This window comes from Macaca mulatta, chromosome 11 (assembly GCF_049350105.2).
Source record: "Macaca mulatta isolate MMU2019108-1 chromosome 11, T2T-MMU8v2.0, whole genome shotgun sequence".
NCBI classification, from domain to species: domain Eukaryota; kingdom Metazoa; phylum Chordata; class Mammalia; order Primates; family Cercopithecidae; genus Macaca; species Macaca mulatta.
In genome coordinates, this window is record NC_133416.1 from 83,981,615 (window position 1) to 84,003,871 (window position 22,257).

Here is a 22,257-nt window from a genome sequence, read left to right on the forward strand (position 1 = left end):
TTGTTGAAATAAAACTGAGAGATTTCTGGCAACTTGATATTGTAGCAAAGTGTTTTGCAGCAATAACTATTACTAATGAAATTTTTAAAGAATGTGAAATAACTGATAAACTTAGTGATAGCCTCTGATCCAGCAGGTACTAAAATACCTACTTTTTGATTTGCTCTCTAATATGTCAAAATGCAGGCAAAAATAAAATCTACAGAATATGATGAGAAAATACATTTTGTGATTATTCTTTGGGAAAGCATAATAAGAAATATATAATGATGCAGGTGTTTTTAGTAATTATTTTACACAATGTCAAAACAATGTTAATAGGGCAGTAAATTAATTTTTACAGAAGTTCTTTAGAGGTAACTAAGATATGCTGCTTTTAAATTTTTAATAGGAATTTCTTCTATTTATATTATCAGGGCGAATCAGCACTTGATTTGGCAAAACAGAGAAAAAATGTGTGGATGATCAACCACTTACAAGAGGCAAGGCAAGCAAAAGGATATGACAATCCGTCCTTCCTTAGAAAGCTGAAAGCTGATAAGGTAAACTCATAACTGAAGATTTTGTTTTTTCTTTCTTTTTTTTTTTTTTTTTTTTTGGAAATGGAGTTTTGCTCTTGTCGCCCAGGCCGGAGTGCAGTGGCGAGATTTTGGCTCACTGCAGCCTCTGCCTCCCGGTTTAAAGTGATTCTCGTGCCTCAGCCTCCTGAGTAGCTGGGGTTATAGGTGCCCATCACCATGCCCAGCTAATTTTTGTATTTTTTTAGTAGAGATGGAGTTTTACCATGTTGGCCATGGTGACTTCAGGTGACTTTACCTGACTTCAGGTGATCCACCCACCTCGGCCTCCCAAAGTGCTGGGAATACAGGTGTGAGCCTCCGCGCCTGGCTGAAAATTTTCAACATATAATTTTTTAAGTAGGATTCATAGGCACACTTACTTAGCATGAGTATTTACAGCCTTTAATTTTGGCATTACTCTATGTAATTTTTAAAATAATATTATACTCGGAATAAATGAAAGTAAATAACAAAGTTTCCAAGAGCTCTTACCTACCTGGTTGGTGACCTTTTGGGGCTGTCTAAGAATTAAGAAGGATTGGTATGTATGAAATTATTTAAATCTCCATCGGCTACTCATGTAAATTTTGGTTCATTATTTCAGCTGGGCTTTTGTAAAGTAATAGATAAAAATAAAGGTTTTTCTAGTGAATGCTCGTTTGTTAGTATGATAATAAATTGTGAAATAGCTTAGTTCTAATACATGTTTTTAAACTACTCACAACTCCGGCTCTTACTTGAGCTTTGCATTCTTTTGTGATATGTTGTATACCTTTTTTCAGAGAGAGAGAACTTATATTCTTGACTTTCCTATGGAAAGCTCATTTTAGATCATCTATATGCCTTCAGTTTTAAATTGTATGACTGTTGGCTCTGTTGCCTAATTATAATAATATGATACTAGAACTTAGAATATTTCCCCCCATAGAGGGGGGTCTAGGTTCTGCACAATCTTATTTCCCACAAAAAAGAAGTTAACTGCCTTAGAGTTTCTTTATTTACCTAAATAACTGTCAAGATGTCTGCTAACTTGTCAGTAATCACAACTTGAGTGGCATTAAGTCTTGAGTACCATCTTTTGTATATCGTGTTTAGGCTGTTCTAGTGGCAGTGTTGATTATTTAAAGTTAATATTGATCTATCTGTTACCAAGGCAAAAAGACAAATTTGGGATAAACAGAAGCACACTTGAAAGCATTGCCTCCTTTATTTATGGGAGTTTGGACTCCCTTAATCAGTTGAGAAGTCCCCTGGTCCGTTACTTAGAAGAATTAGATTCATAGTTTATAAACTTGGCTGTTTTCAGCCCTATGGCTGAGAATAATGAACAATTTTTGCGTGTCATGTTAACTCTTCTATTTATTAGATATGATACAGAAAATGATTTATTTTGTGTTGCTCAGTTTTCTAGGATTTAGAGCTGTTTTGCTCAACAGAGTGAAAAATGGCTGTCTTATTTTAGGCTAGTAATAAAAATATCTTGTGTTACTTTGGAAAATCCCACAATGTTGGTGCTTTCGTTTTGTTGAATGTGAATATTTTGAAGTTTTATTTTACATATATGTGTGTGTGTGTGTATATATATATAGTCATAAATGACTTATAAATATTAGATGTTGCATTAATATGTAAAGTTACTTATAGCATGAGTAAATGATAACATCAGGTTTATGTGTTTGGATATGATTTTTTAAAAAAGAACTTCTTCAGAAGTTTAGTGCAATTTTAACATTGGTGTACCATTGTGGTCAGTTCAGAAATGGAGTTTTTTTCCTGCTGTTTTTCATTAGTAGCTTTAAATATATTCACATTTTTATAAAGGTTACTTTTAAAAACCTATGATGATTGGGAGAGTAATCTTAAAAGGTTGAAGGTAACCATCATATATTTAAAAATTACGATGATTAGGGGACCTGTGAGATTAAGCATCTGTAATTATATAGACTGTTCTTTCTTTTTCCACATCACATTGGAAAAGTTTCAGTCCTTAACATGTTTTGATTTGCTAGCCTATGAAGTGTGTTTTATATTTAAAACTAAAAAAGAAAATAGTGACATCTAGGATTCAATAGTGTTTTATTTTAAAAAGTCATTCCCTTAAGAAAAATAAAAATGTCATTCCGAAAGGGGGAAATATTTTTGGATAGTGCTAGTAGACAGATAAAGAGGGAATCTTTAGCCAGGTGTGGTGGTGCGCCTGTAGTCCCAGCTACTAGGGAGGCTGAGGCAGGAGGATTGGTTGAGCCCGGAAGGTTGAGTCTGCAGTGAACCAAAATCATGCCACTGCACTCCAGCCTGGGTGACCGAGTGAGACCTTCTCTCCAAAAAAAAGAAAGGGGGACAGTCTTTTTAGAAAACGATTTTAAAATATCTTAGATTTTTTTAAGTAGAAGGATTTTAAACAGGCATGTTTATGGTTAAATAAGTCTTCTTAATAAGTTGGAGGGACATCTTTAGTATTTAGAGGGGGTTTGGGAGTAGGAGGGAAGTTGGCTATAAAAGGGCAATATGAGGAATCCTTTTAGTAGTGGAAATAGTCTGTATCTGGACTGTATCAAGGTTAGTTTCCTGGTTGTGATATGCTAGATGTTACCACTGTGGAACAAAGGATATTTAGGATCTATCTGTATTACTTATTACAACTGCGTGTGAATCTATAATTATTCCAAAATAAGAAGTTTAATTTAAAAAGAGGCTTCTGAATCTAGATGGTGTATATACTTGACTATGTGATTCTTTCAGATTTACTATATAGTTGAAAATTTTCCTTATAAAATATAGGAGAAAAGAGATTTCTCACATAGCAGCGCATCACCATTATATTTTTATAGTACCATTTTATGTGCCCGTACGTTCTCTCTCTTCTGAGTAGTAAATCTTCTCTAATGTCTTGATACAAAGTTCATACTTACTAGAAAAAAAATTGGATTAGTTATTTTGCTACAGCATAAAATTAAAGCCTGAAATTGATGTTTAATTATTACTCTAAGTTAAAATTACACATCTAGTTCAGAAAATGAATTACAGTGGCCAAACTGGGGAAGACATGGTCATTTATATGAAAAAAAAAATCCCACTTATTTCAGTGGAAGCTGATAGTATGAAAGGGGTGCTAAAAATGTGTAATGTAACCTTAGCTTTTAGAAAGATAAGTATGCAGTAAGGAAGGCAGTGTTTATACTCTGCTTTGTTAGACCACAGCTGTTTTGTTTTTTGTTTTTTCTTTTTGTGTGACAGAGTTTCATTTTGTTGCCCAGGCTGAAGTGCAGTGGCCTGATCATGGCTCATGGCAGCCTTGACCCTTGACTTCCCTGGGCTCAGGTAATCCTCCCACCTCAGGCTCCCAAGTAGCTGGGACTATAGTACAGGTGCGTGCCGCCATGCCCAGCTAATTTTTGTATTTGTTGTAGAGACATGTTTTTGCCATGTTGCCCAGGCTACCCTACAACTCCTGGGCTCAAGCGATTGTCTCGTCTAGGCCTTCCAAAGTGTTGGGATTAAAGGCATGAGCCACCGTGCCCTGCCTTGAATGTCTTACATAGTTTTGTGACCTAAGGTAACTGAACAGAGACTTGATAACTGGCTATAAGTTTGTGGGGGCTCTTACATGGAAGAGGCAGTAGACTTACTTTGGTTGCTGTAAAGATAAAATTGTGATAGATGTTACGAAGAGTTATGTAGGTTTTATACTTACATGTACGGACTTTCTAACAACCAGACCAGTACAGAAATGAAATGGAAATACCTCTGGAGTGTTGAGCACTCTGCCTTGATCTTTGTTCAGACACACATCTCTTCATTCAGTGGACTCTAGGAGCCTGTGGATTGTTTGCTTTTATTTATCTCATTTTAAGATTTTAATATACTGTTTATCATTTGAAATGTCTACTCTAGGCAAGCATCTTCATGTTTCCTTATGTGATAAAATTCTTATACTTTCAGTCATTCTAGTTGTCCTTGTCTCTCTGGTTATCACTGCACCTGTTAAAAAAGGGGTGGTATTTTTCATGAACTGTTTGCCAGCCGGTGTATGTGTTAAGCAGTTAGTATCGTCTTCTGTATTTGACCATATAGAACCCACTCCTATAACTTCTATTCTTATTTTCCACAATTTTAGCAAAGTTATTTAAAATTGTTTAATGCCTGTCTCCAGAAGACAGACACCAGCACCTTGAATAGTACTGATACATATAGTGTGAAAATTTGAATGAATGAATTTCACCTGCTGTTGCATGCCTTCACAAAGGTAACAATGGTTCAGATTGAGATTACTTGAAACATGCAAAAACTTTCTAATTTTTTGTTTCTATACAGGAATTTCGGCAGAAAGTAATGTTAGGAACTCCTTTCCTAGTTATTTGGCTGGTTGGGTTTATAGCAGACCTAAATATTGATTCTTGGCTCATTAAAGGGCTAATGTATGGTGGTGTTTGGGCTACAGTACAGTTTCTTTCAAAGTAAGTGTATTGTTTTTAACTATATTTTAAACTGTACATGAAATAATATAATTTGTACTCTTGTATAAAATTAATGTTTTGTATGTTGTACGTTTGATCTTAATTTAAAGAATTTAGACATCTATATGTGAAATCTGACATTTCTTTAACATTGTTATGTTAATTTAAATGATTCAAAGGCACTTTAATGATAAAAGTCTAGCATATAATTTTTAACACTAAAACATAGTTTGAGAAATATTTGAAATATTTCAGTAAAAGTAAATTTCAGTCTGTTGGACTCTAAATATACATATTGTTAATTTCTAGGTAATTATAATACTTGAGCTCACCTTTCTGTAGGAATTATATTTTCCTGTAGAAATTAAGGCATAAGCAATAAACAAGGAAGAGGCTTTATTTCTAGTAGTAAGGTAAAGTCTAAGCATGATTATGAAGTAGGCTCAGTTTTTAAGATTATTTTCTCCCTCTTTTTTCTTTAAACATCATGATCATTCCGTTTTCTTTTCTTAGGTCTCATTGCTCTAAAGTTACCTTTCCAACAAACCTAGGCAGGTGTCTGTGATCTGGTATTTCCCATCTAATTTCCAATCCTTTAGTATCTTATTTTCACTTGCATTTCAGAAAAGAATTCTGAAAATAATTCACACAGAGATGATAATGACTAGTATTATAATATGCTGAGTGGCTTAAATGTAGTTAATCTCATTTTAGTATTTCTAGGTGCTCCAAGAGGTATAAATAGGAAGTCACTAAGACTTCCTGCCTATATGGATAGTTGATTCTGTTTATGTTTAATAAAATGTATTAATGTTTAGTTTTCCCCAATTTTAAGTATTAAAAACACAACCCTTCAGTTTCACTAAGCTAGCCAGTTCATTCTACTTGAAAAGATGTGCTCCAACTTTTGCTGGAGTGTATAGGTAAGGAGAAATAATGATGAAACAGAAAAATATGAGGCTTGGTTTGTATTTATTTGTCAAAATTATAATACATCTTTGGTGAAAAATATGCTGGATGATATCTACTGTATATACTAAAGTCAGTTACTGACTTTAAGAGAATAGGAGTGCACTAAAATTCTGAAATTGAAAAGTATATGGAATATAATTTAAATTTGGGGGAATTAAAAGGAACTTCAGAATCTTGCTGAGTCCTTCAGCTGTGAACTAATTTTTATTGATGACTGTGAAAAATTAAGCATCCTGAACTCTGGATTCTGGTGAAACAAATGCCTACTGTACAAAATGTGTGTCATTTTCATTTAAATAAATACTCATTTTTACAATGAAATATAGAGCTCATATTTTATAAAACTTGTGTTTTACAGATCCTTTTTCGATCATTCAATGCATAGTGCATTGCCCCTTGGGATATATTTGGCAACCAAATTCTGGATGTATGTGACGTGGTTCTTCTGGTTTTGGAATGATATCCTTTGGTTATAAAGATCATACCTAAAACAAATTTTGTTATTTGAACAAATGTTTAATAATTTGACATTAGGACTGAACTACTCATTCATAATACATTAAAATAGTGTTCCTAGAAAAATAAGTAAACTAATATAATGTTTTAAAATATTTAATAGGTTGCTTTTGAAAGCTGTCCTTAATAACAGCATATAAATAATAGTAGCTATCATGTATTGGGTGTTTAAAAGACATTTTTTGACTACTCATTTAATCCACATTTCATAAATTAGTATTGTTATCCCCTTTTTCCCCCTTTTTTTCCGTATTTTTTATTTTTATAGATTCAGGGGTTACATGTGAAGGTTTGTTTTATGGATATATTGTGTAATGGAGAAAAGAACAAGCATCCTCATTTAAAAAAATGGGTAAAGGACACAAACAGACATTTCTCCAAGGACATACAAGTGGCCAAACGTGAAAAAATATTAGACATCACCAGTCATCAGAGAAATGCAAATTAAAACTACAATCTCACACCAGTCAGAATAGCTATGTTTAAAAGGTCAGAAAGCAACAAGATGTTGAGGATGCAGAGAAAAAGGAATGCTGTTGGTGGGAATGTAAATGAGTACAACCCCTATGGAAAACAGTATGGTTATTTCTCAGAGAACTAAAGATAGTACTACTGGCTGGGCACTGCGGCTCACGCCTATAATTTCAGCACTTTGGGAGGTCGAGGTGAGTGGATCATGAGGTCAGAAATTCAAAACAAGATCAGCCAATATGGTGAAACCCCATCTCTAGTAAAGATACAAAAATTAGCCAGACGTGGTGGCACGTGCCTGTAGTCCCAGATACTTGGGAGGCTGAAGCAGTACAATTGCTTGAACCCGAGAGGTGGAGGTTGCAGTGAGCTGAGATGCGCCACTGCACTCCAGCCTGGTGACAGAACGAGACTCTGTCTCAAAAAAAAAAAAAAAAAAAAAAACTACCATTCGACTCAGCCATCTCCATTTTATAGTTGAACAAAAGTTAGGCTTAAGGCGTCTTAGTCTCTGATCAAGTTGGGACTGAAACTTGTATTTTTCTAACCAAACATATTTTAAGCCTTTCTACCAAATGGTGATTTTTATGTTTTGGTATCAAACTCTTTTCTCTAAATTTTTTTTAATACCACTACTTACTTTGTTGTGGTAAATAAGAGTTAATCTTCTCTCCTCATCTCTTTTGCCTTCATGAAAAGCATGTATTTTCACACATTTGCTAACTTCAGCAAATTATCAGTGTAGTATACTCCCCTATTTAAAAAAAATTTAAATATTTTTAACCTGTTGCCCAGGTTGGAGTGCAGTGGCACAATCATGGCTCACTGCAGCTTGAACTCTGGGGCTCCAGCAATCCTTCTGCCTCAGCCTCCCAAGTAGCTGGGACTATAGGCATGTACTACCACGACTGGCTAATATACTTTTTAAAACTAATAAAATTGTAAGTGTGCCTGTGTGCCAATAAAGAAAGCAAGCCAATGCCAATTTTTGATATTTTTACATAGAAAAAGTTAAGTCAGTAAGATAGACTGATTTATTGTAATAAAGGAACATGTTTCATAAATGTTGATTAAATATTTTTCAAAACATTACAAAAGTATATGATATGTTTTAAATGGTATGCAGTTTTTGGTGACTTGTAACTGTTCTAAACAACTTTAGTTGTTAATACCTGGTTTTGTTTCACAGCCTTGCATAACATAATGTTGTATTATTTTTATTAAGTCGCCTTGTGTTTTAGTTGAAACACAAAATGTGCTTATTTTATTTTTGAGACCTAAGGCACAGAATTGTAACTACACTTTTAATTCTTATATTTTTACTGCATTATGTAATTACTTTCGGAAAGTGTAGTACTTTTAAATATTTTCTTAGTTTAAGTATCTATTGAAATTCTTCCATATGGCAGTTTTCACTAGCAAATTCTGGCCTTGTATTATACTTTGACTTAAAAATTGTTCCTCAAGGATTTATTAAGCATTAGAATTGCCATATTGGAACACTTAGTATGAGTAAAACAGATCTGTTGGTTTTCATTACCTCATCTATTTTAAACTTACAAAAAGCATTGACCTCTGAAATGACTTTTGTATTCCAGACATATTTTCTAACTTTGTGTTTCCTAAATTGGACATTAAAGTTGATGTTCAAGGAAAAAACTCAGAATCAGATCTCAAAATAATGTTAAACTGTTTCTGTACTCCTGTATGTGTAAGTGGCAAGAAGCAGGAAAATCAGTAACTTACCAAATAATGAAAAATTAATGCTAGAGAGCATTATATAGTAAAATTTCAATTTTTTCCTTTATTCAGAGTTAGTATAAAATAGCTAAAGCTAGGAAAATAGTATAAAATAGCTAAAACTGGGAATTGAAAATAAGAGAGGCAAATTTTGCAGGGAAGACCAGAACAATCAAGTCTATTTAAGCTTACCCTATTTGAATACTTCTGCCTTTAAAATAGATTGATACAGATTTCATTTTGTAAATACACTGAATAAGTTGCATGCAAATTTTTCAAATAAAAATTGCAGTATGAGAATACCAAGTTTTATTCTTATGTGTCTGTAAAGGGAAGATGATAGTAGCACTGTGTCCAAATTCTTGAGAAAATAAACACCTGAAGACATACCTGACATGTAAAAAGTGTTAAATAAATGCATGTTATTTCTGATGACTTCTAAAATCTAAGTTTATATCCAAATTGATTTTAAATATGGATTCACAATTCCTTTTTTTGTTTTGTTTTTTTTTTTGGTCCGTTTTTGTGTTGGTTTTTTTTTTTTTTTTTTTTTTGAGATAGAGTCTCACACTGTCGCCCAGGCTAGAGTGCAATGGCATGATCGTGGCTCACTGCAACCTCTGCCTCCTGGGTTCATATGATTCTCCTGCCTGAGCCTCCCGAGTAGCTGGGATTATATAGCACACCGCCATACCTGGTTAATTTCTTATATTTTTAGTAGGGATGGGGTTTCACTATGTTGGCCAGACTGGTCTCGAACTTCTGACCTTGTGATCCGCCCACCTTGGTCTTCCAAAGTGCTGGGATTACAGGCGTGAGCCACTGTGCCCAGCATGTGGTTTTTTTGAGACATGGTCTCACTCTGTCACTCCCAGACTGGAGTGCAGTGGCACAATCACGGCTCACTGCAGCCTCAACCTCCCAGGCTCAGGTGATCCTCCCACCTCAGCCTCCCAAGTAGCTAGGACTACAGGCATAAGCCACCATGCCTCGCTAATTTTTGTACTTTTGTGGAGACTGAGTTTTGCCATGTTGCCCAGGCTAGTCTCAAACTCCTGGGCTGAAGTGGTTCTCTTGCCTCAGCTTCCCAAAGTGCTGGGATTACAAGTGTGAGCCCATGCCTAGCTCACAGTTTATTTGAACATTTGTGTGTGCGTAAATGATACTCATGGAATATGCGATGAAAGCACAAATTAATTTAAATCCCAGTTATGCAAAGGAAAATGTTATACTTTATGTTATAAAAGAGCTGTATCGCTAGGCCCTCTATGATTTTGGAACTATGTTTTTCTCCCAGTTTTATACTTGTAAAGCCAGTAAGAGAAGCTTAAGAAACCTGTAGGAAGGAAACAGAAAAGAGCACAGAGTAGGTTATAATGGAGGCACAAAGGATATTAGACAGGAAATAGCCACAAGGCTCATAATATATGGTGCTGATTCATGTACCGTAAGATAAAATAGCAGTTGTCCAGGATCACTTCTGATGACCTCAGGCTCCTTTCTGTTGCTTTTAACACTTTTCTTGTGCAACTCATGGCTACATATGTAATTAAAACTGATTTAGACTAGTTTTGAAAAATAGAATGATAGTTGTTTTTGATTATTCACAGTAGTTCTGTGAAGTTGCTGCAAGCCCTGAATTAGAAAATACTGAACCATTGTTCCTAAGAGAAATAACAGAGTTAGGTTCCTATGTGGCTCTGGTCACAACAGTATTGATCATCAGTTGATCACTACATAACCTTGTTTATATGTGTTTCTGTTTTAAAAAGCCTTATTTAATATGTATTGTTGATTCGTTAATATTGAACTTATGGCCAACAGCACTACAGCTCATTCCTGAATGAAGCTTATCTCACATGTATTTTTTCTGTAAAGCACATCACAGCCTCCTTGTGCTTAAGAGCATGATAGCACTTCAGCACTGTGCTTGAAGGCCCTTTTAAACAGCAAGATCAACACAGAAGCACAAAAATATGGCCCTAAATAGACCATGTAAAGGACACTTGTTTATAGTATGAGAACTAAAACAAGAAGACAGAATGTTGCTTTGCTCAGCCTGAGATGAGAATGTACGCATTGGGTGACTCAAATTTTTCACTGTTTTGTTCATGCCTTGTTGAATTCATGGCACTGAAAAAGTGCCACGAATATTGATTTTGGTGTTACAAATCAGTTTTATCAAGGAGGTGTGAGGATCAACTATATAAACTTTATTTTGGTTTCTTACGTAATATGATACCCAGCTTATTAAGTTACTTAAGTGTTTTTATGGTGATAATGAATTTTACATTGATATAAGCTATTTGTTCTAGTAAGTTCTTACTGTTCCATTCTTTGAATAATTATTTCCCCATAAAACACCTTATGTTTATTTGGTGCTTTTTGATTTATAGTTTTTCAGATACATTATTTTACTTGGTTCTCTGAATAATAATTTGAGATTAAAAAAAACTATACAAATCTTAATACTGTTTTCTAACTGATGGAAAGACTGAGGCTCTGAGAAGTTGTTATGTCTTGCTCAAAGTCACATAGGTGGGAAATTGTTAAGAGTTTGGTGTCAGACTCAGCTTTCTGTCCTGATTCAGTGTGTCTTCAAATGTCCTTATATTACACTCTGAATATAATTTTAAGTTCATAAACCTTCCTGGAAAACAGTTTGGCAGCCTCTAGAGTGATCTTTAATAATACTCTTTAATTGGATTGGGCACGGTGGCTCACGCCTGTAATCCCAGCACTTTAGGAGGCCGAGGCGGGCGGATCACAAGGTCAGGAATCGAGACCATCCTGGCTAATATGGTGAAGCCTCGTCTCTACTAAAAATATAAAAATTTAGCCGGGCGTGGTGGCGGCCTGTAGTCCCAGCTACTGGGGAGGCTGAGGCCGGAGAATGGCGTGAACCCGGGAGGCGGAGCTTGCAGTGAGCTGAGATTGCGCCACTGCACTCCAGCCTGGGCGACACAGCGAGACTCCATCTCAAATAAATAATAAATAAAAATATCCTTTAATCTCTTAATCATATGTCAGTAAATAATCAGATGTAAGATCAAAGATTTATTTACAAGGATGTTTCTCTTTGTATTATTTATGGTAGGGGAAAACATGAAAACAACCTGAATAGCCAACCTAAAAAGGGGGAGAGTTTTATCAGTTACGCTGCCTATGGAATGGTATTACATAACCACTAAAATACTTTCCTGCCTTAATGATATGGGCTTATAGTTAAGATATAAGAAGTGAAAAAATACTAAATTATATTTACAGAATGAAGTTTAAAATGCACAAAGAGCTGGAAGTGAATATGTATCATTTTAGCAGTGGTTATCTCTAGGAATTGTACTCGAGTGATTTTATTTGGTTTCTTGCATTTTTACTTATTTTTAAAAAATTTTTCTCTGACTATGCTTCTTGTAATTAAACAACTCTTAAATTCACTGACATAGCCAGTATAGTCAACTGCTTATTGTGTTGACAACACTTGAAATATTGACAAAAGGTTATTAGAAATTTTATGTCTGGAAATAAGTAATTTTTCAATGTGGCTTTAAGTTAATTGAGCTTTAAACTCAAGAAAGATATGAACAGTATGCAGAATCTGGGATGATTACATATATTAAAAAATCAAAAATGTGCAGAATTAATCTCCTATGCATTTCCTCTTAAGCATTTTTTTCTGTAGGTTACTTGTTAGATTTCTCTGTTTTCTGTGTATGTCTCCCAGTTTCCTTTTAATACTCTCTAAGCTTTTTAATGTCTATCTTCAGGTATCCAGTCACCACTTTTCATGAATTCTAACAATATTGCTATATTTTTGTATATCTTTTTTTCCCACAAGAGTTTCTCTGAGGTTATTAAAGATACTCTGTAATTTACATTCTCAGTCATGTGCATTTGACTACTGTAAATGAAGACGGATGTGAGGGGAGGGATCAGTATCTTCTCCCCCATTAGAGAGATCCTTGTTCAGCACACCTTTTCTTCACTCAGTTGCAGTCTCAACCTTGATATTAATCACATTTCCTAGGTACTCTGGTTTATTGATCTATCTGCCTATGTTAACATTGTATAATCTCATTACTGTAGTTTTGCTCTTAAATTGTATCTGAGCAGGGCAATTTTTCCAAGTTTGTTATTTCTCAGGAATATCTTAGCTCTTTTGCTAAGGAAGAGCCTTTTGCTCTTCCATTTAGATTTTTTTAGAATAGCTCTTTGAGTTCCGTGAAAAGCCTTATGCCTTTAAAAAATTTTGACAGTCTTGCTCTGTTGCCCAGGCTGGAGTGCATTGGTGTGATCTCAATTCCCTGCAACCTCCACCTCCTGGGTTCAAGCAGTTCTCCCACTTCAGCCTTCCACTTCAGTAGTTGGAATTACAGGCATACACCACCATGCCTGGCTAATTTTTGTATTTTTAGTAAAAAAGGGGTTTCACCATGTTGGCCAAGCTGGTCTTGAACTCCTGAACTCAAGTGATCCACCTGCTGTGGCCTCCCAAAGTGCTGGGATTACAGGCATGAGCTACCATGTCCAGCCAGCCTTACGCCATTTTGATTGAGATTCTATTTGAGCTGTAGATTAATTTAGAGAAAGTAACTACTTTTGAAACTTAAACCTTTTATGTTTTTTAATGAAGTCATATAATTTCTTATGTAGAAGTTTATATCTCTTGTTAGATTTATTTTTAAAATAATTTAAATTTTTTAAATTATGAATTTATTTTTAATTAAAATTTCTATTTGTGTCTGGTTTATAGAAATGTAGCTGATTAGTTATTGCCAACAACCTTGCTAAAGCCTTTTATTATTTCTAATAATGGGGTATTTTGGATATATGACATGGGATAATCATTATGTATAAAGACTGAATTTTTTCTTTCTACTTTTTATGGCATTTAATTCCTTTAGTGATCTTATTATATTAGCTAGGATCTCAGTACACCGTGGAATAGACACAGAATGAGTATCCTCATTTTGTTCCTGACTTTAAAGGGTATCATCTTTAAAAGATTGACTTTAAAGGGCTAGTATTTTACCATTGAGTGTGATTTTATAAAGTGTTTACTTGGATTTTATAAATAACCTCTCCCTCTACACGCTCCCCCCTTTTTTTTTTACTTTTTGTGAATTGTGTATGTTTTTTTCTTTTATGTTTTTAATATTAAATAATATGTTAATAGATTTTTCTAATGTTGAACCACTTATGCATGCCTGGAGTAAACAAACATGGGCATAATGTCTTTTCTATATGTTGCTGGATTAAATTTGTTACTAGTTTTGCATGTACATTTGTGAATGAAATTGTTTTATAATTTTTTTGTATTTGTTATGTTTTGATATCAACATGATAGTCTCAAAATGGGTGGAGAATTGTTCTTTTTTTATGTTATTTGAAAGGGTTTGGGTTAAATTGAAATTATTAACTACATGTTTATTAGATTTTCAAAAATCATTTTAGCTGGAATTTACTTTATATTTAAGAATTTTGTAATATATATTTGACTGAATTGTATATTTATATATTTTAGTGATTTGTCCATTTGTTTTCAAATGTGCCACATTCTCTCTTTTTTTAAACTCAACTGCTGTACCCCCTCTCTCATTCCTAGCATTAATTAGAGATATTTTTTAGTTACTCTATTTTATTGGATTTCTTAAAGAAACAGCTTTAGGTTTTATTAATCCTTTGTATTTTCACTTTCAGTATGTTTTATTTCCTGTTGTCTGCTTGTTTAGTTTTTTCTTCAGCTTATTAAATTGTTTAGTTTTCATTGATATTTTCTATTAGAAACATTTAAGTTTAGAAAGTAAGTTTATATGCTACCTCAGCTGCATTCCATACAGAAGATTAAGCTTCTTAATTAGGTTGCTCAAGTCACTATATCATTACCAAATTTTTATCTATTTGCAGCGTCATTTATTGAGAGACCTATGGTAAAATTTTCTACTGTGTTGTTGTATTTAGGAGTTTCTCTTTGTGGTTCAGTCAGTTTTTTTGCTTTACGTATTTTGGAGTTTCATTATTAAGAATGTATAAGTTTAGAATTCTTTCTAATGAGTTGAACCTTTTATCAAAGATATAGTGACCCGTGGTAAGAAGCATTAGCAATGACTATTTTAATTAGTATTGCTTTAAATAATTTATGGCCTTGAATTTTAAAAATGTCTCTTGCAAATAGCATATAGCATATAGGGATAAGCAAATCCTGAAGAGTGGACACTAAATTTCTGAACCAGTTTACCTCTAGATTTGTGTTTGTTTATCATCTCTGGTCTCCATGGGGTTTTCTTACTAGCAGCTCAGCAACACATTCAAAATGATTTAGTTTTTTTTTGTTTTTTTGAGACAGAGTTTCACTCTGTTGCCCAGGCTGGAGTGCAGTGGCGTGATCTTGGCTCAGGGCAACCTCTGCCTCCCAGGTTCAGGTGGCTCTTGTGCCTCAGACTTCCAAGTAGCTAGGATTACAGGCATGCGCCACCAAGCCTGGCTAATTTTTGTTTTTATAGTAGAGATGGGGTCTACAAAAACTAAAAAAATTAGCCGGGTGTGGTGGTGCATGCCTGTAGTCCCGGCTACTCAGGAGGCTGAGGCAGTAGGACCCTTTCAGCCTAGGAGTTTGAGACTGCAGTAAGGTCTCATTATGCCACTGCACTCTGGCCTGGGTAACAGAGTGAGACCTTGTCTCTATTAAAAAACTTTTTACTCAAGAACACATTTGTTACCATTGAGATTAAAAAACAACTGGTATGTTTCAGAGGATGTTAATCATTGTCCCTCAGATTTTCTTAATATACAGTATGTCTTTTCAGGGTGCAGTATTTAAAATGGAGGTTATATTTGTATATTCTATATGTAATTTATAAAAATGAAGGTTTTCTTTCCTTTTATCTGAAATTTTCTGTTAGGATCTCTGAATTCTTTTCTATTTGATGTATTTACTACTACTGGGATAAAGCTATCCATGTGTTCAATTAATGTTTGTCATCTGTGTTCATACTTTTGTCTCTAATCTTTATTATTATCATTATTATTATTTTTTGAGACGGAGGTCTCACTGTATTGGCCAGGCTGGTCTTAAAGTGCTGGGCTTAAGTGATCTTCTGGGTTCAGCCTCCTGAGTAGCTGGAATTATAGGTGCATGCCACCATGTCCAGTTTTTGTCTCTAATTATTGTTTTGAGTTTTCTTTTTTTCCCTCATTTACTGATTGTCAGACTTTTTATCCTCCTTGTGTTCATCTTTATAAATTTTTAGTTCATATATTGTGTAATGGTTTCATTTGATCTGGTTTTTTTTTTCTAGAATCACCCTTTTCATCTGGTTCTAATTGTTTTATGATCTTATGTTTAAGCTTTTATAGGATTTATATTTTAATTTAATTATGAAGCATCTTTGGTTAATTTGCCTTTGTCCTTAATTTGGGTTTGTCCAAATTTGCTGCTGCTTTCCATACTGGGTTATTTGCTTTGTGAATACTGTGCACATTCTTTCTGATTTATTATTTTTGTTTTGTTTTCAAGTACTCTAGCATAGTTTTTAATGCCATTTCTTTTCATCTTTCATCTTGCTTGTGATTGACCTGGGCAAATATATTCAGACTTTTATGTTTTCTCTGATAATATTGTAGAGCAATCTTTGAAGTTTTTCCTGACCTGTTTGGTACAGGGATATTGAAAGAGAGCTCAGTTGTAAATTCTTGCTCGGAAACTTGTGTTTAGCTGTCTTAAGATCTTGCTGAAAGTTTTTACTGAGGTTTTATTCTGTGCAGGCTTAGAGATAGAATGATGTTGGAATCATCCCCCACCAGCCATCCCCTCAATTTTGTTAAGTCACCTTATTAATGACAAGCCTTGGTTTTTCTTGATACTTAGTGGAAGCCATGCAGTAGTATTCAGGGACTTATGTTCCTGAAGGGGTTTTCCTGACTTGTTCAAATTATCTACTCACCATTTCAATTATTTTTCTCCAATTGAGTGGGACTGAGGAGTGGAGTATGTATTAGTCAGTTCAAGCTGCCGTAATGATACACTAAAGACGGGGTGGTTTAACAACAGAAATTTGTTTTCTCACAGTTCTGGAGGCTGGTAGTTTGAGATCAGGGTGCCAGCATGTTTGGGTTCTGATGAGGGTGATCTTCCTATCCTGCAGATGATGACTTTCTTGCTGTGTTCTCACATGGTGAGGAGAAAGAGTAAGAAATCTCTCATTCTACCTTATATAAGGAAGGCCACAATCCTATTGGATTAGGCTCTCACCCTTATGACTTAATTTAAGCTTAATTGCCTCCTAAAGACCACATCTCCAGATGCAGTCAGATTGCAGGTGTTAGGGATTCAACATATGCATTGTGAGGAAACACAATTTAGTCCATAGCAAAGGGCCAGGGTGAAATGGATGAGAATTCTCATCTATAGTTTTTCATCCTATTAGTACAGTAGAGCAGGGTTAGAAGCTACCTCAGGCAACCTGCCTTACCAGAATCATCACCTTTTTGTGGCCTTCAGTTTTGAACTTGTGATACAATGTGGTCTGTCCTCTTTCCGAAGTTGTTGCCATTATTTTGGGGGGCACTTGGTTTGTTTGATTTACTATTTTAAATTCATTTTGCTGAGTATTATGGTAAATAAGTTTAGTGTATGAATTTCTATTTTTGAAAGAAAGCCTCGTTAGATAAATTTGTTTAAAAATAAAATGAGAGCTGCATTTCATAGCAGACATCAAGAAAACATCCAACTAGATTAAAGAATTAAATGTACAAAATGATTCTATAAACATTTAAGTGAAAGCATTGATGGTAAATACTTATCTTTAATTGGAGGGCCGTTTAAACATAAAAGCAAAAATATAAATTAAAATAATAAAACAGCATGTATTTGCCTCTTAAATTGGCAGCATTTTTTGATTACTGCCAATGCAAATGTACTAATCAGTCATGTGTTGTTAGTGGAGTTATAAATTGGTATATCTTGCTGGAAAAGAGTATAAAAGTGTCTATATATTTATATCTCAAGCCTTAAAAATGCTCATACCTAAATATATTGTTTTCATAATATTTATTGGCATAGAAAATTGTGTTGAGCACTTTGGCGAGGCCGAATAGCATAGGTCATTACAAGTCTGAGTGTTAATACTTGCTCTACCTCTAACTCACTGTAATCTTGGACAATGTAGCTTCTGCTTCAGTTGTATCATCTGTAAAGTGGGGATAATAGCAGGATTTATCATAGGGTTCTTGTGCTGCTTAAATGGCACATAGTTGGTGATTAATATGTTATATTGTTAATAATTAGATACATTATGATACCAGTCATAATTAAAAATGCAGAATACCAAAATTAAAAGAAGTTTAATTCTGGGTTGTAGAGTTCTTGTTTCTGTCTTTCTGCTTTTTTTAGTGCTTTCTCATTTTCTCTAATAATAAAATTAATACTGAAAACAGCCATATATTTGTAGAGTGTGCCTATTTCTGTTAATTTTTTTTTCTGTTAATTTTTTTTTCCTCCCCGAGACTGAGTTTCACTCTGTTGCCCAGGCTGTGCAGTGGCATGATCTTGGCTCACTGCAACCTCTGCCTCCCGGGTTCAAGCACTTCTCCTGCCTCAGCCCCCTCAGTAGCTGGGATTACAGGCATGCACCACCATGCCTGGCTAATTTTTGTATTTTTAGTAGAGACAGGGTTTTGCCATGTTGGCTAGGCTGGTCTCGAACTCCTGACCTCAGGTGATCCGCCCACGTAGGCCTCCCAAAGTGCTGGGATTACGGGTGTGAGCCACCACGCCCAGCCTATTTCAGTTAAATTTTTAAAATTAGCTTATCTAATCTATTGCTAAAGCTAAATTCAGTCTGCCATTTGAAGATACCTAATTTATTTATCATTAAAGAGCAAGGAAAGACATTTTTAAAGTTCATTCAGTATTGAATTCCTTAATATACCTTTCAAATATATAGTCATATATTGAACTGACCCCCTGCCAATTTAATCCAGGTCCTGAGAGTTTGACCTATTTGTTTACATGTTATGTTAGCACCTTTTCAAAACTTGTGATAAATAAAAGTGCTGCCCCTGAGTAATGTCAGGCCTCAGCATTCTACACACTATTCTCCAGAATAAACAGCTGAAAGTTTGACTTCTTATTTACTCTCCGCTGGCTATACCGGTATATTTTGTGGAATAAGATTGGAAAAAGTTGGGGGAAAAGAGAGGACTGGAGAAAAAAGGAAAAGATAAATCACTTCTGAATATGCCAGTTGATAATAACTAATCTTTTCTTTCGTCTTTTGTTTCTCCTGTACGCCAAGTGGCTATCGAGTGTTTTGGTATTTTCCAAACAAATGTAGAATGATTTCCTTCAAGAAGCTGTTCCTTTTCTATCTGTGCTTCATGAGGAATGTAAACAGTGGGCACACATGATAATGTCAAAAAATCTTGTGAAATTCTTATATGATACTTGTATCTACATAAAATCTTACAAATGGTATTTGAGTGTACCTGGTGTTTTGTGTCTCAGAAATGTATTGCTGTAGCAACATTGCTTTATTTTTATAGTGTTATTTAAATTGTTTTTTGATAATTTACTTACGTTTCTAAATGCCTAATGTATTTTTTATGTTTTTATGAGATAGAAAAAATGTGAACATATAAACTGTTGCATAGAAACTATTTCTGTTTTAAGCAAGCTTATATTTTTTCTGAAATTAATTTCAGTGTGTTCAAAAAAAGGCAAAAGTGAGAATTTTTTTTTTTAACTTTCCTATAGTTAAAAGCAATCTTTTAAATATATGAGTATGATATCTGTAGTATTTGGTAGATGCATAAAGATTGCAATGCATATACATAAAGTATATGTTAATAACTGAACATGAGAAATGCCTTCATTTTGTCAAAAAATTAGTCATTTAAAATTTTCGTTGAATTTTTAATATATTCACTAACTTAAAGTGTCAGATAAGTCTACATGATTTAAAATTTATAAAGAAGTATTATTTTTATATGTAGTTATAAACATACAAAACAGCTTGTATTTTTTTTGACTGGTAGGTGTTTTGTAAACTTTTATAGATTTTAAGTTTATATATAATAGTAATTCATTTATCATTGCTTCTTTAAATTCCTTAACCTTAGGCACATCTCAACTTTTTATTTATCCATCTTCCATTCCTTGCCAATAGTGTTGCACTTTTCTACAATTTTGGAAAATCTTGGAAATCAGATCCAGGGATTATTAAAGCAACAGAAGAGCAAAAGAAAAAGGTAGCAAAATACCAACTAAGTCACTTGTGTTTAACTGCCAAATTATTAGTATTTATAGCAGACATTAGAGTACAGAGGAAGTAACTATCTTTTAGAATATAAAGAAGTTTTAAGCTAAATTGAGATTATGTATCTTTTATTTGGTGCTCATCCTTGGTGCTGTTGTGATGCCTGTCCATAACACTTCCATGACATTTTATAATTTCATGTTTCCCTCCCTTACAAGACTGCTGTGATTGCTTTGAGGGGTGAATACAGTGTCTTAAACATCTCTGTAAATCTCCAGGAAATAATTTGCATTCAGTAGATGTTTGCTGAATGACTATGTCAACTAGAAGGTTAATAAATTGGTTGATAGTGCAGATACACTGTCCCAATAGCTAAAATATTTATATATACCATCCAGGGCATCCCTTTCTTATAATGCAGGTTATTAGAAAACCAATTTTATAATCTAACAATGTTGTATATTTACAGAACTGGACTAGAAGCATTTTAGATTATTTTAAGAGCTGTTTAATTTAGTCTCTAAAAAATTTTTTTTGATGAGTTATTCCAGTCCACGATAGACTAACACAATGGCAGATTCTTTTAGTCTAATCCCCTTTTTTCTGGGCAGCATAGAGATTGCTACCCTGTATTCTTACAGCAATGAAATAGCAGTAAATAAACAAAAGATTTTATTTCTCTTTTTGAACTGAAAACATCAGTAAATTAAAGATGAAAATCATGTTTATTGATTCATAGTGATGGCAAAAGAGTTGGTGAGCATTGTTCAGTTTTAAATTAAATATTATTTTTTTAATTCACAGACAATAGTTGAACTTGCAGAGACAGGAAGTCTGGACCTCAGTATATTCTGCAGTACCTGTTTGGTAGTATTTTCTTCTTTGTTCTTCCGTCCCTTCTCTTCCTCCTGACAGTGGCATAGCATAGCGGGTATGGGGTGTGGGGAAAAGGAAGAATTTCTTTCACTGAACACATTCCCTATCGTTAAAGGATGTCTCCTTCCCAAGGCGCTTATTCACTGATGATAGGCCTTGATTGCACTTTTGATTCAGAGGTGCCATTTATTTGTATTCATTCTCTTTCTCTTTTCTTGCTTAAAATGTTACTCAGTAAATTAAAAACTAAGAAAATATTTCAGATCAAAGGTTTATAATGATTCCCTAATAGATTGCTTTCTTTACTACCTAAGAAAATTTATACTTCTATTTAAAAGCCACATGGGAATATCCATTAGATAACTGTTAAGACAACATGGCCTCTAAACAAGTTCAATTGAGTAGGTGGTTTTTTATTTTTTATTTTATTTTTGGTATCAGAATGTTTATGTAACTTTGAACACTGTTTTATCATAGATTTTTAAAGTGGTCATCCTCACCCAGGTCATAGGCAAAGATATGTATGAAATTACTAGTATATATTAATGAGTCAGGTATAGTACTATTGGATTGTTTATTATTATAGACATCAATTTTCTGTAGGATAATACTTTTTTTTTTTTTGAGACAGAGTCTCACTCTGTCACCCAGGCTGGAGTGCAGTTGCATGATCTTGGCTCACTGCAACCTCTGCCTCCCGGGTTCAAGTGATTCTCCTGCCTTAGCCTCCTGTGTAACTGGGATTACAGGCACGTGCCACCATGCCCGGCTAATTTTTGTATTTTTAGAAGAGACAGGGGTTTCACCACATTGGTCAGGCTGGTCTTGAACTCCTGACCTTGTAATCCGCCCGCCTCGGCCTCCCAAAGTGTTGGGATTACAGGTGTGAGCCATTCGGTAGGATAATACTCTTATGTTTTAATTATTTTTCGCTTAGTTTTTATTATTAGTATTTGTGAAAAATAGATATACTGCCACAGTGCTTAAATCATGGTTTTCTACATGGAAATTGAAATATTCCAAAGTCATACATAAAACTAACTGCCCTTTTACACTTATACACTGCAAGTGAGCTCATGTCTTAACGTCTGATTAATAATAAAGTCATTGACTTCATTTAGGATTATGGAATGAATTTTTGAAACAGTTCTAATTCTGCAAATTCTTAATTACACTTAATATTCTTTGACCAGTTATGATTTTGAATATTCAAAATATATACAGCTTCACGTTTGGTAGCAACTTTAGGATACCAACTAGATTCTTTTGTATATTCAGACATTCTGAAAACAGTTTTTGTTTCTATGTTTTATAATGGATTGATACTCTTTTTCTTAATATTTAGAATAAGATTGATACTCTTTTTCTTAATATTTAGAATGTTTTAATATACTGCTTTTCTGTGGAAAT

At 34.1% G+C, this 22,257-nt stretch overlaps 1 protein-coding gene across 3 annotated transcripts in view; it reads left to right on the forward strand.

Annotated features, from left to right (window-relative positions):
• The window catches only part of ZDHHC17 (zinc finger DHHC-type palmitoyltransferase 17), an 88,650-nt gene that overhangs the window by 56,907 nt on the left and 9,486 nt on the right, over nucleotides 1-22,257 (forward strand). For all 3 annotated transcript variants that reach the window (XM_015152293.3, NM_001260892.1, XM_015152294.3), the window contains 5 exon segments: nucleotides 417-542; nucleotides 4,875-5,017; nucleotides 6,348-6,448; nucleotides 19,839-19,963; nucleotides 20,776-20,838. In XM_015152293.3, coding sequence (XP_015007779.1) covers nucleotides 417-542; nucleotides 4,875-5,017; nucleotides 6,348-6,448; nucleotides 19,839-19,963; nucleotides 20,776-20,838 — 558 coding nt within the window.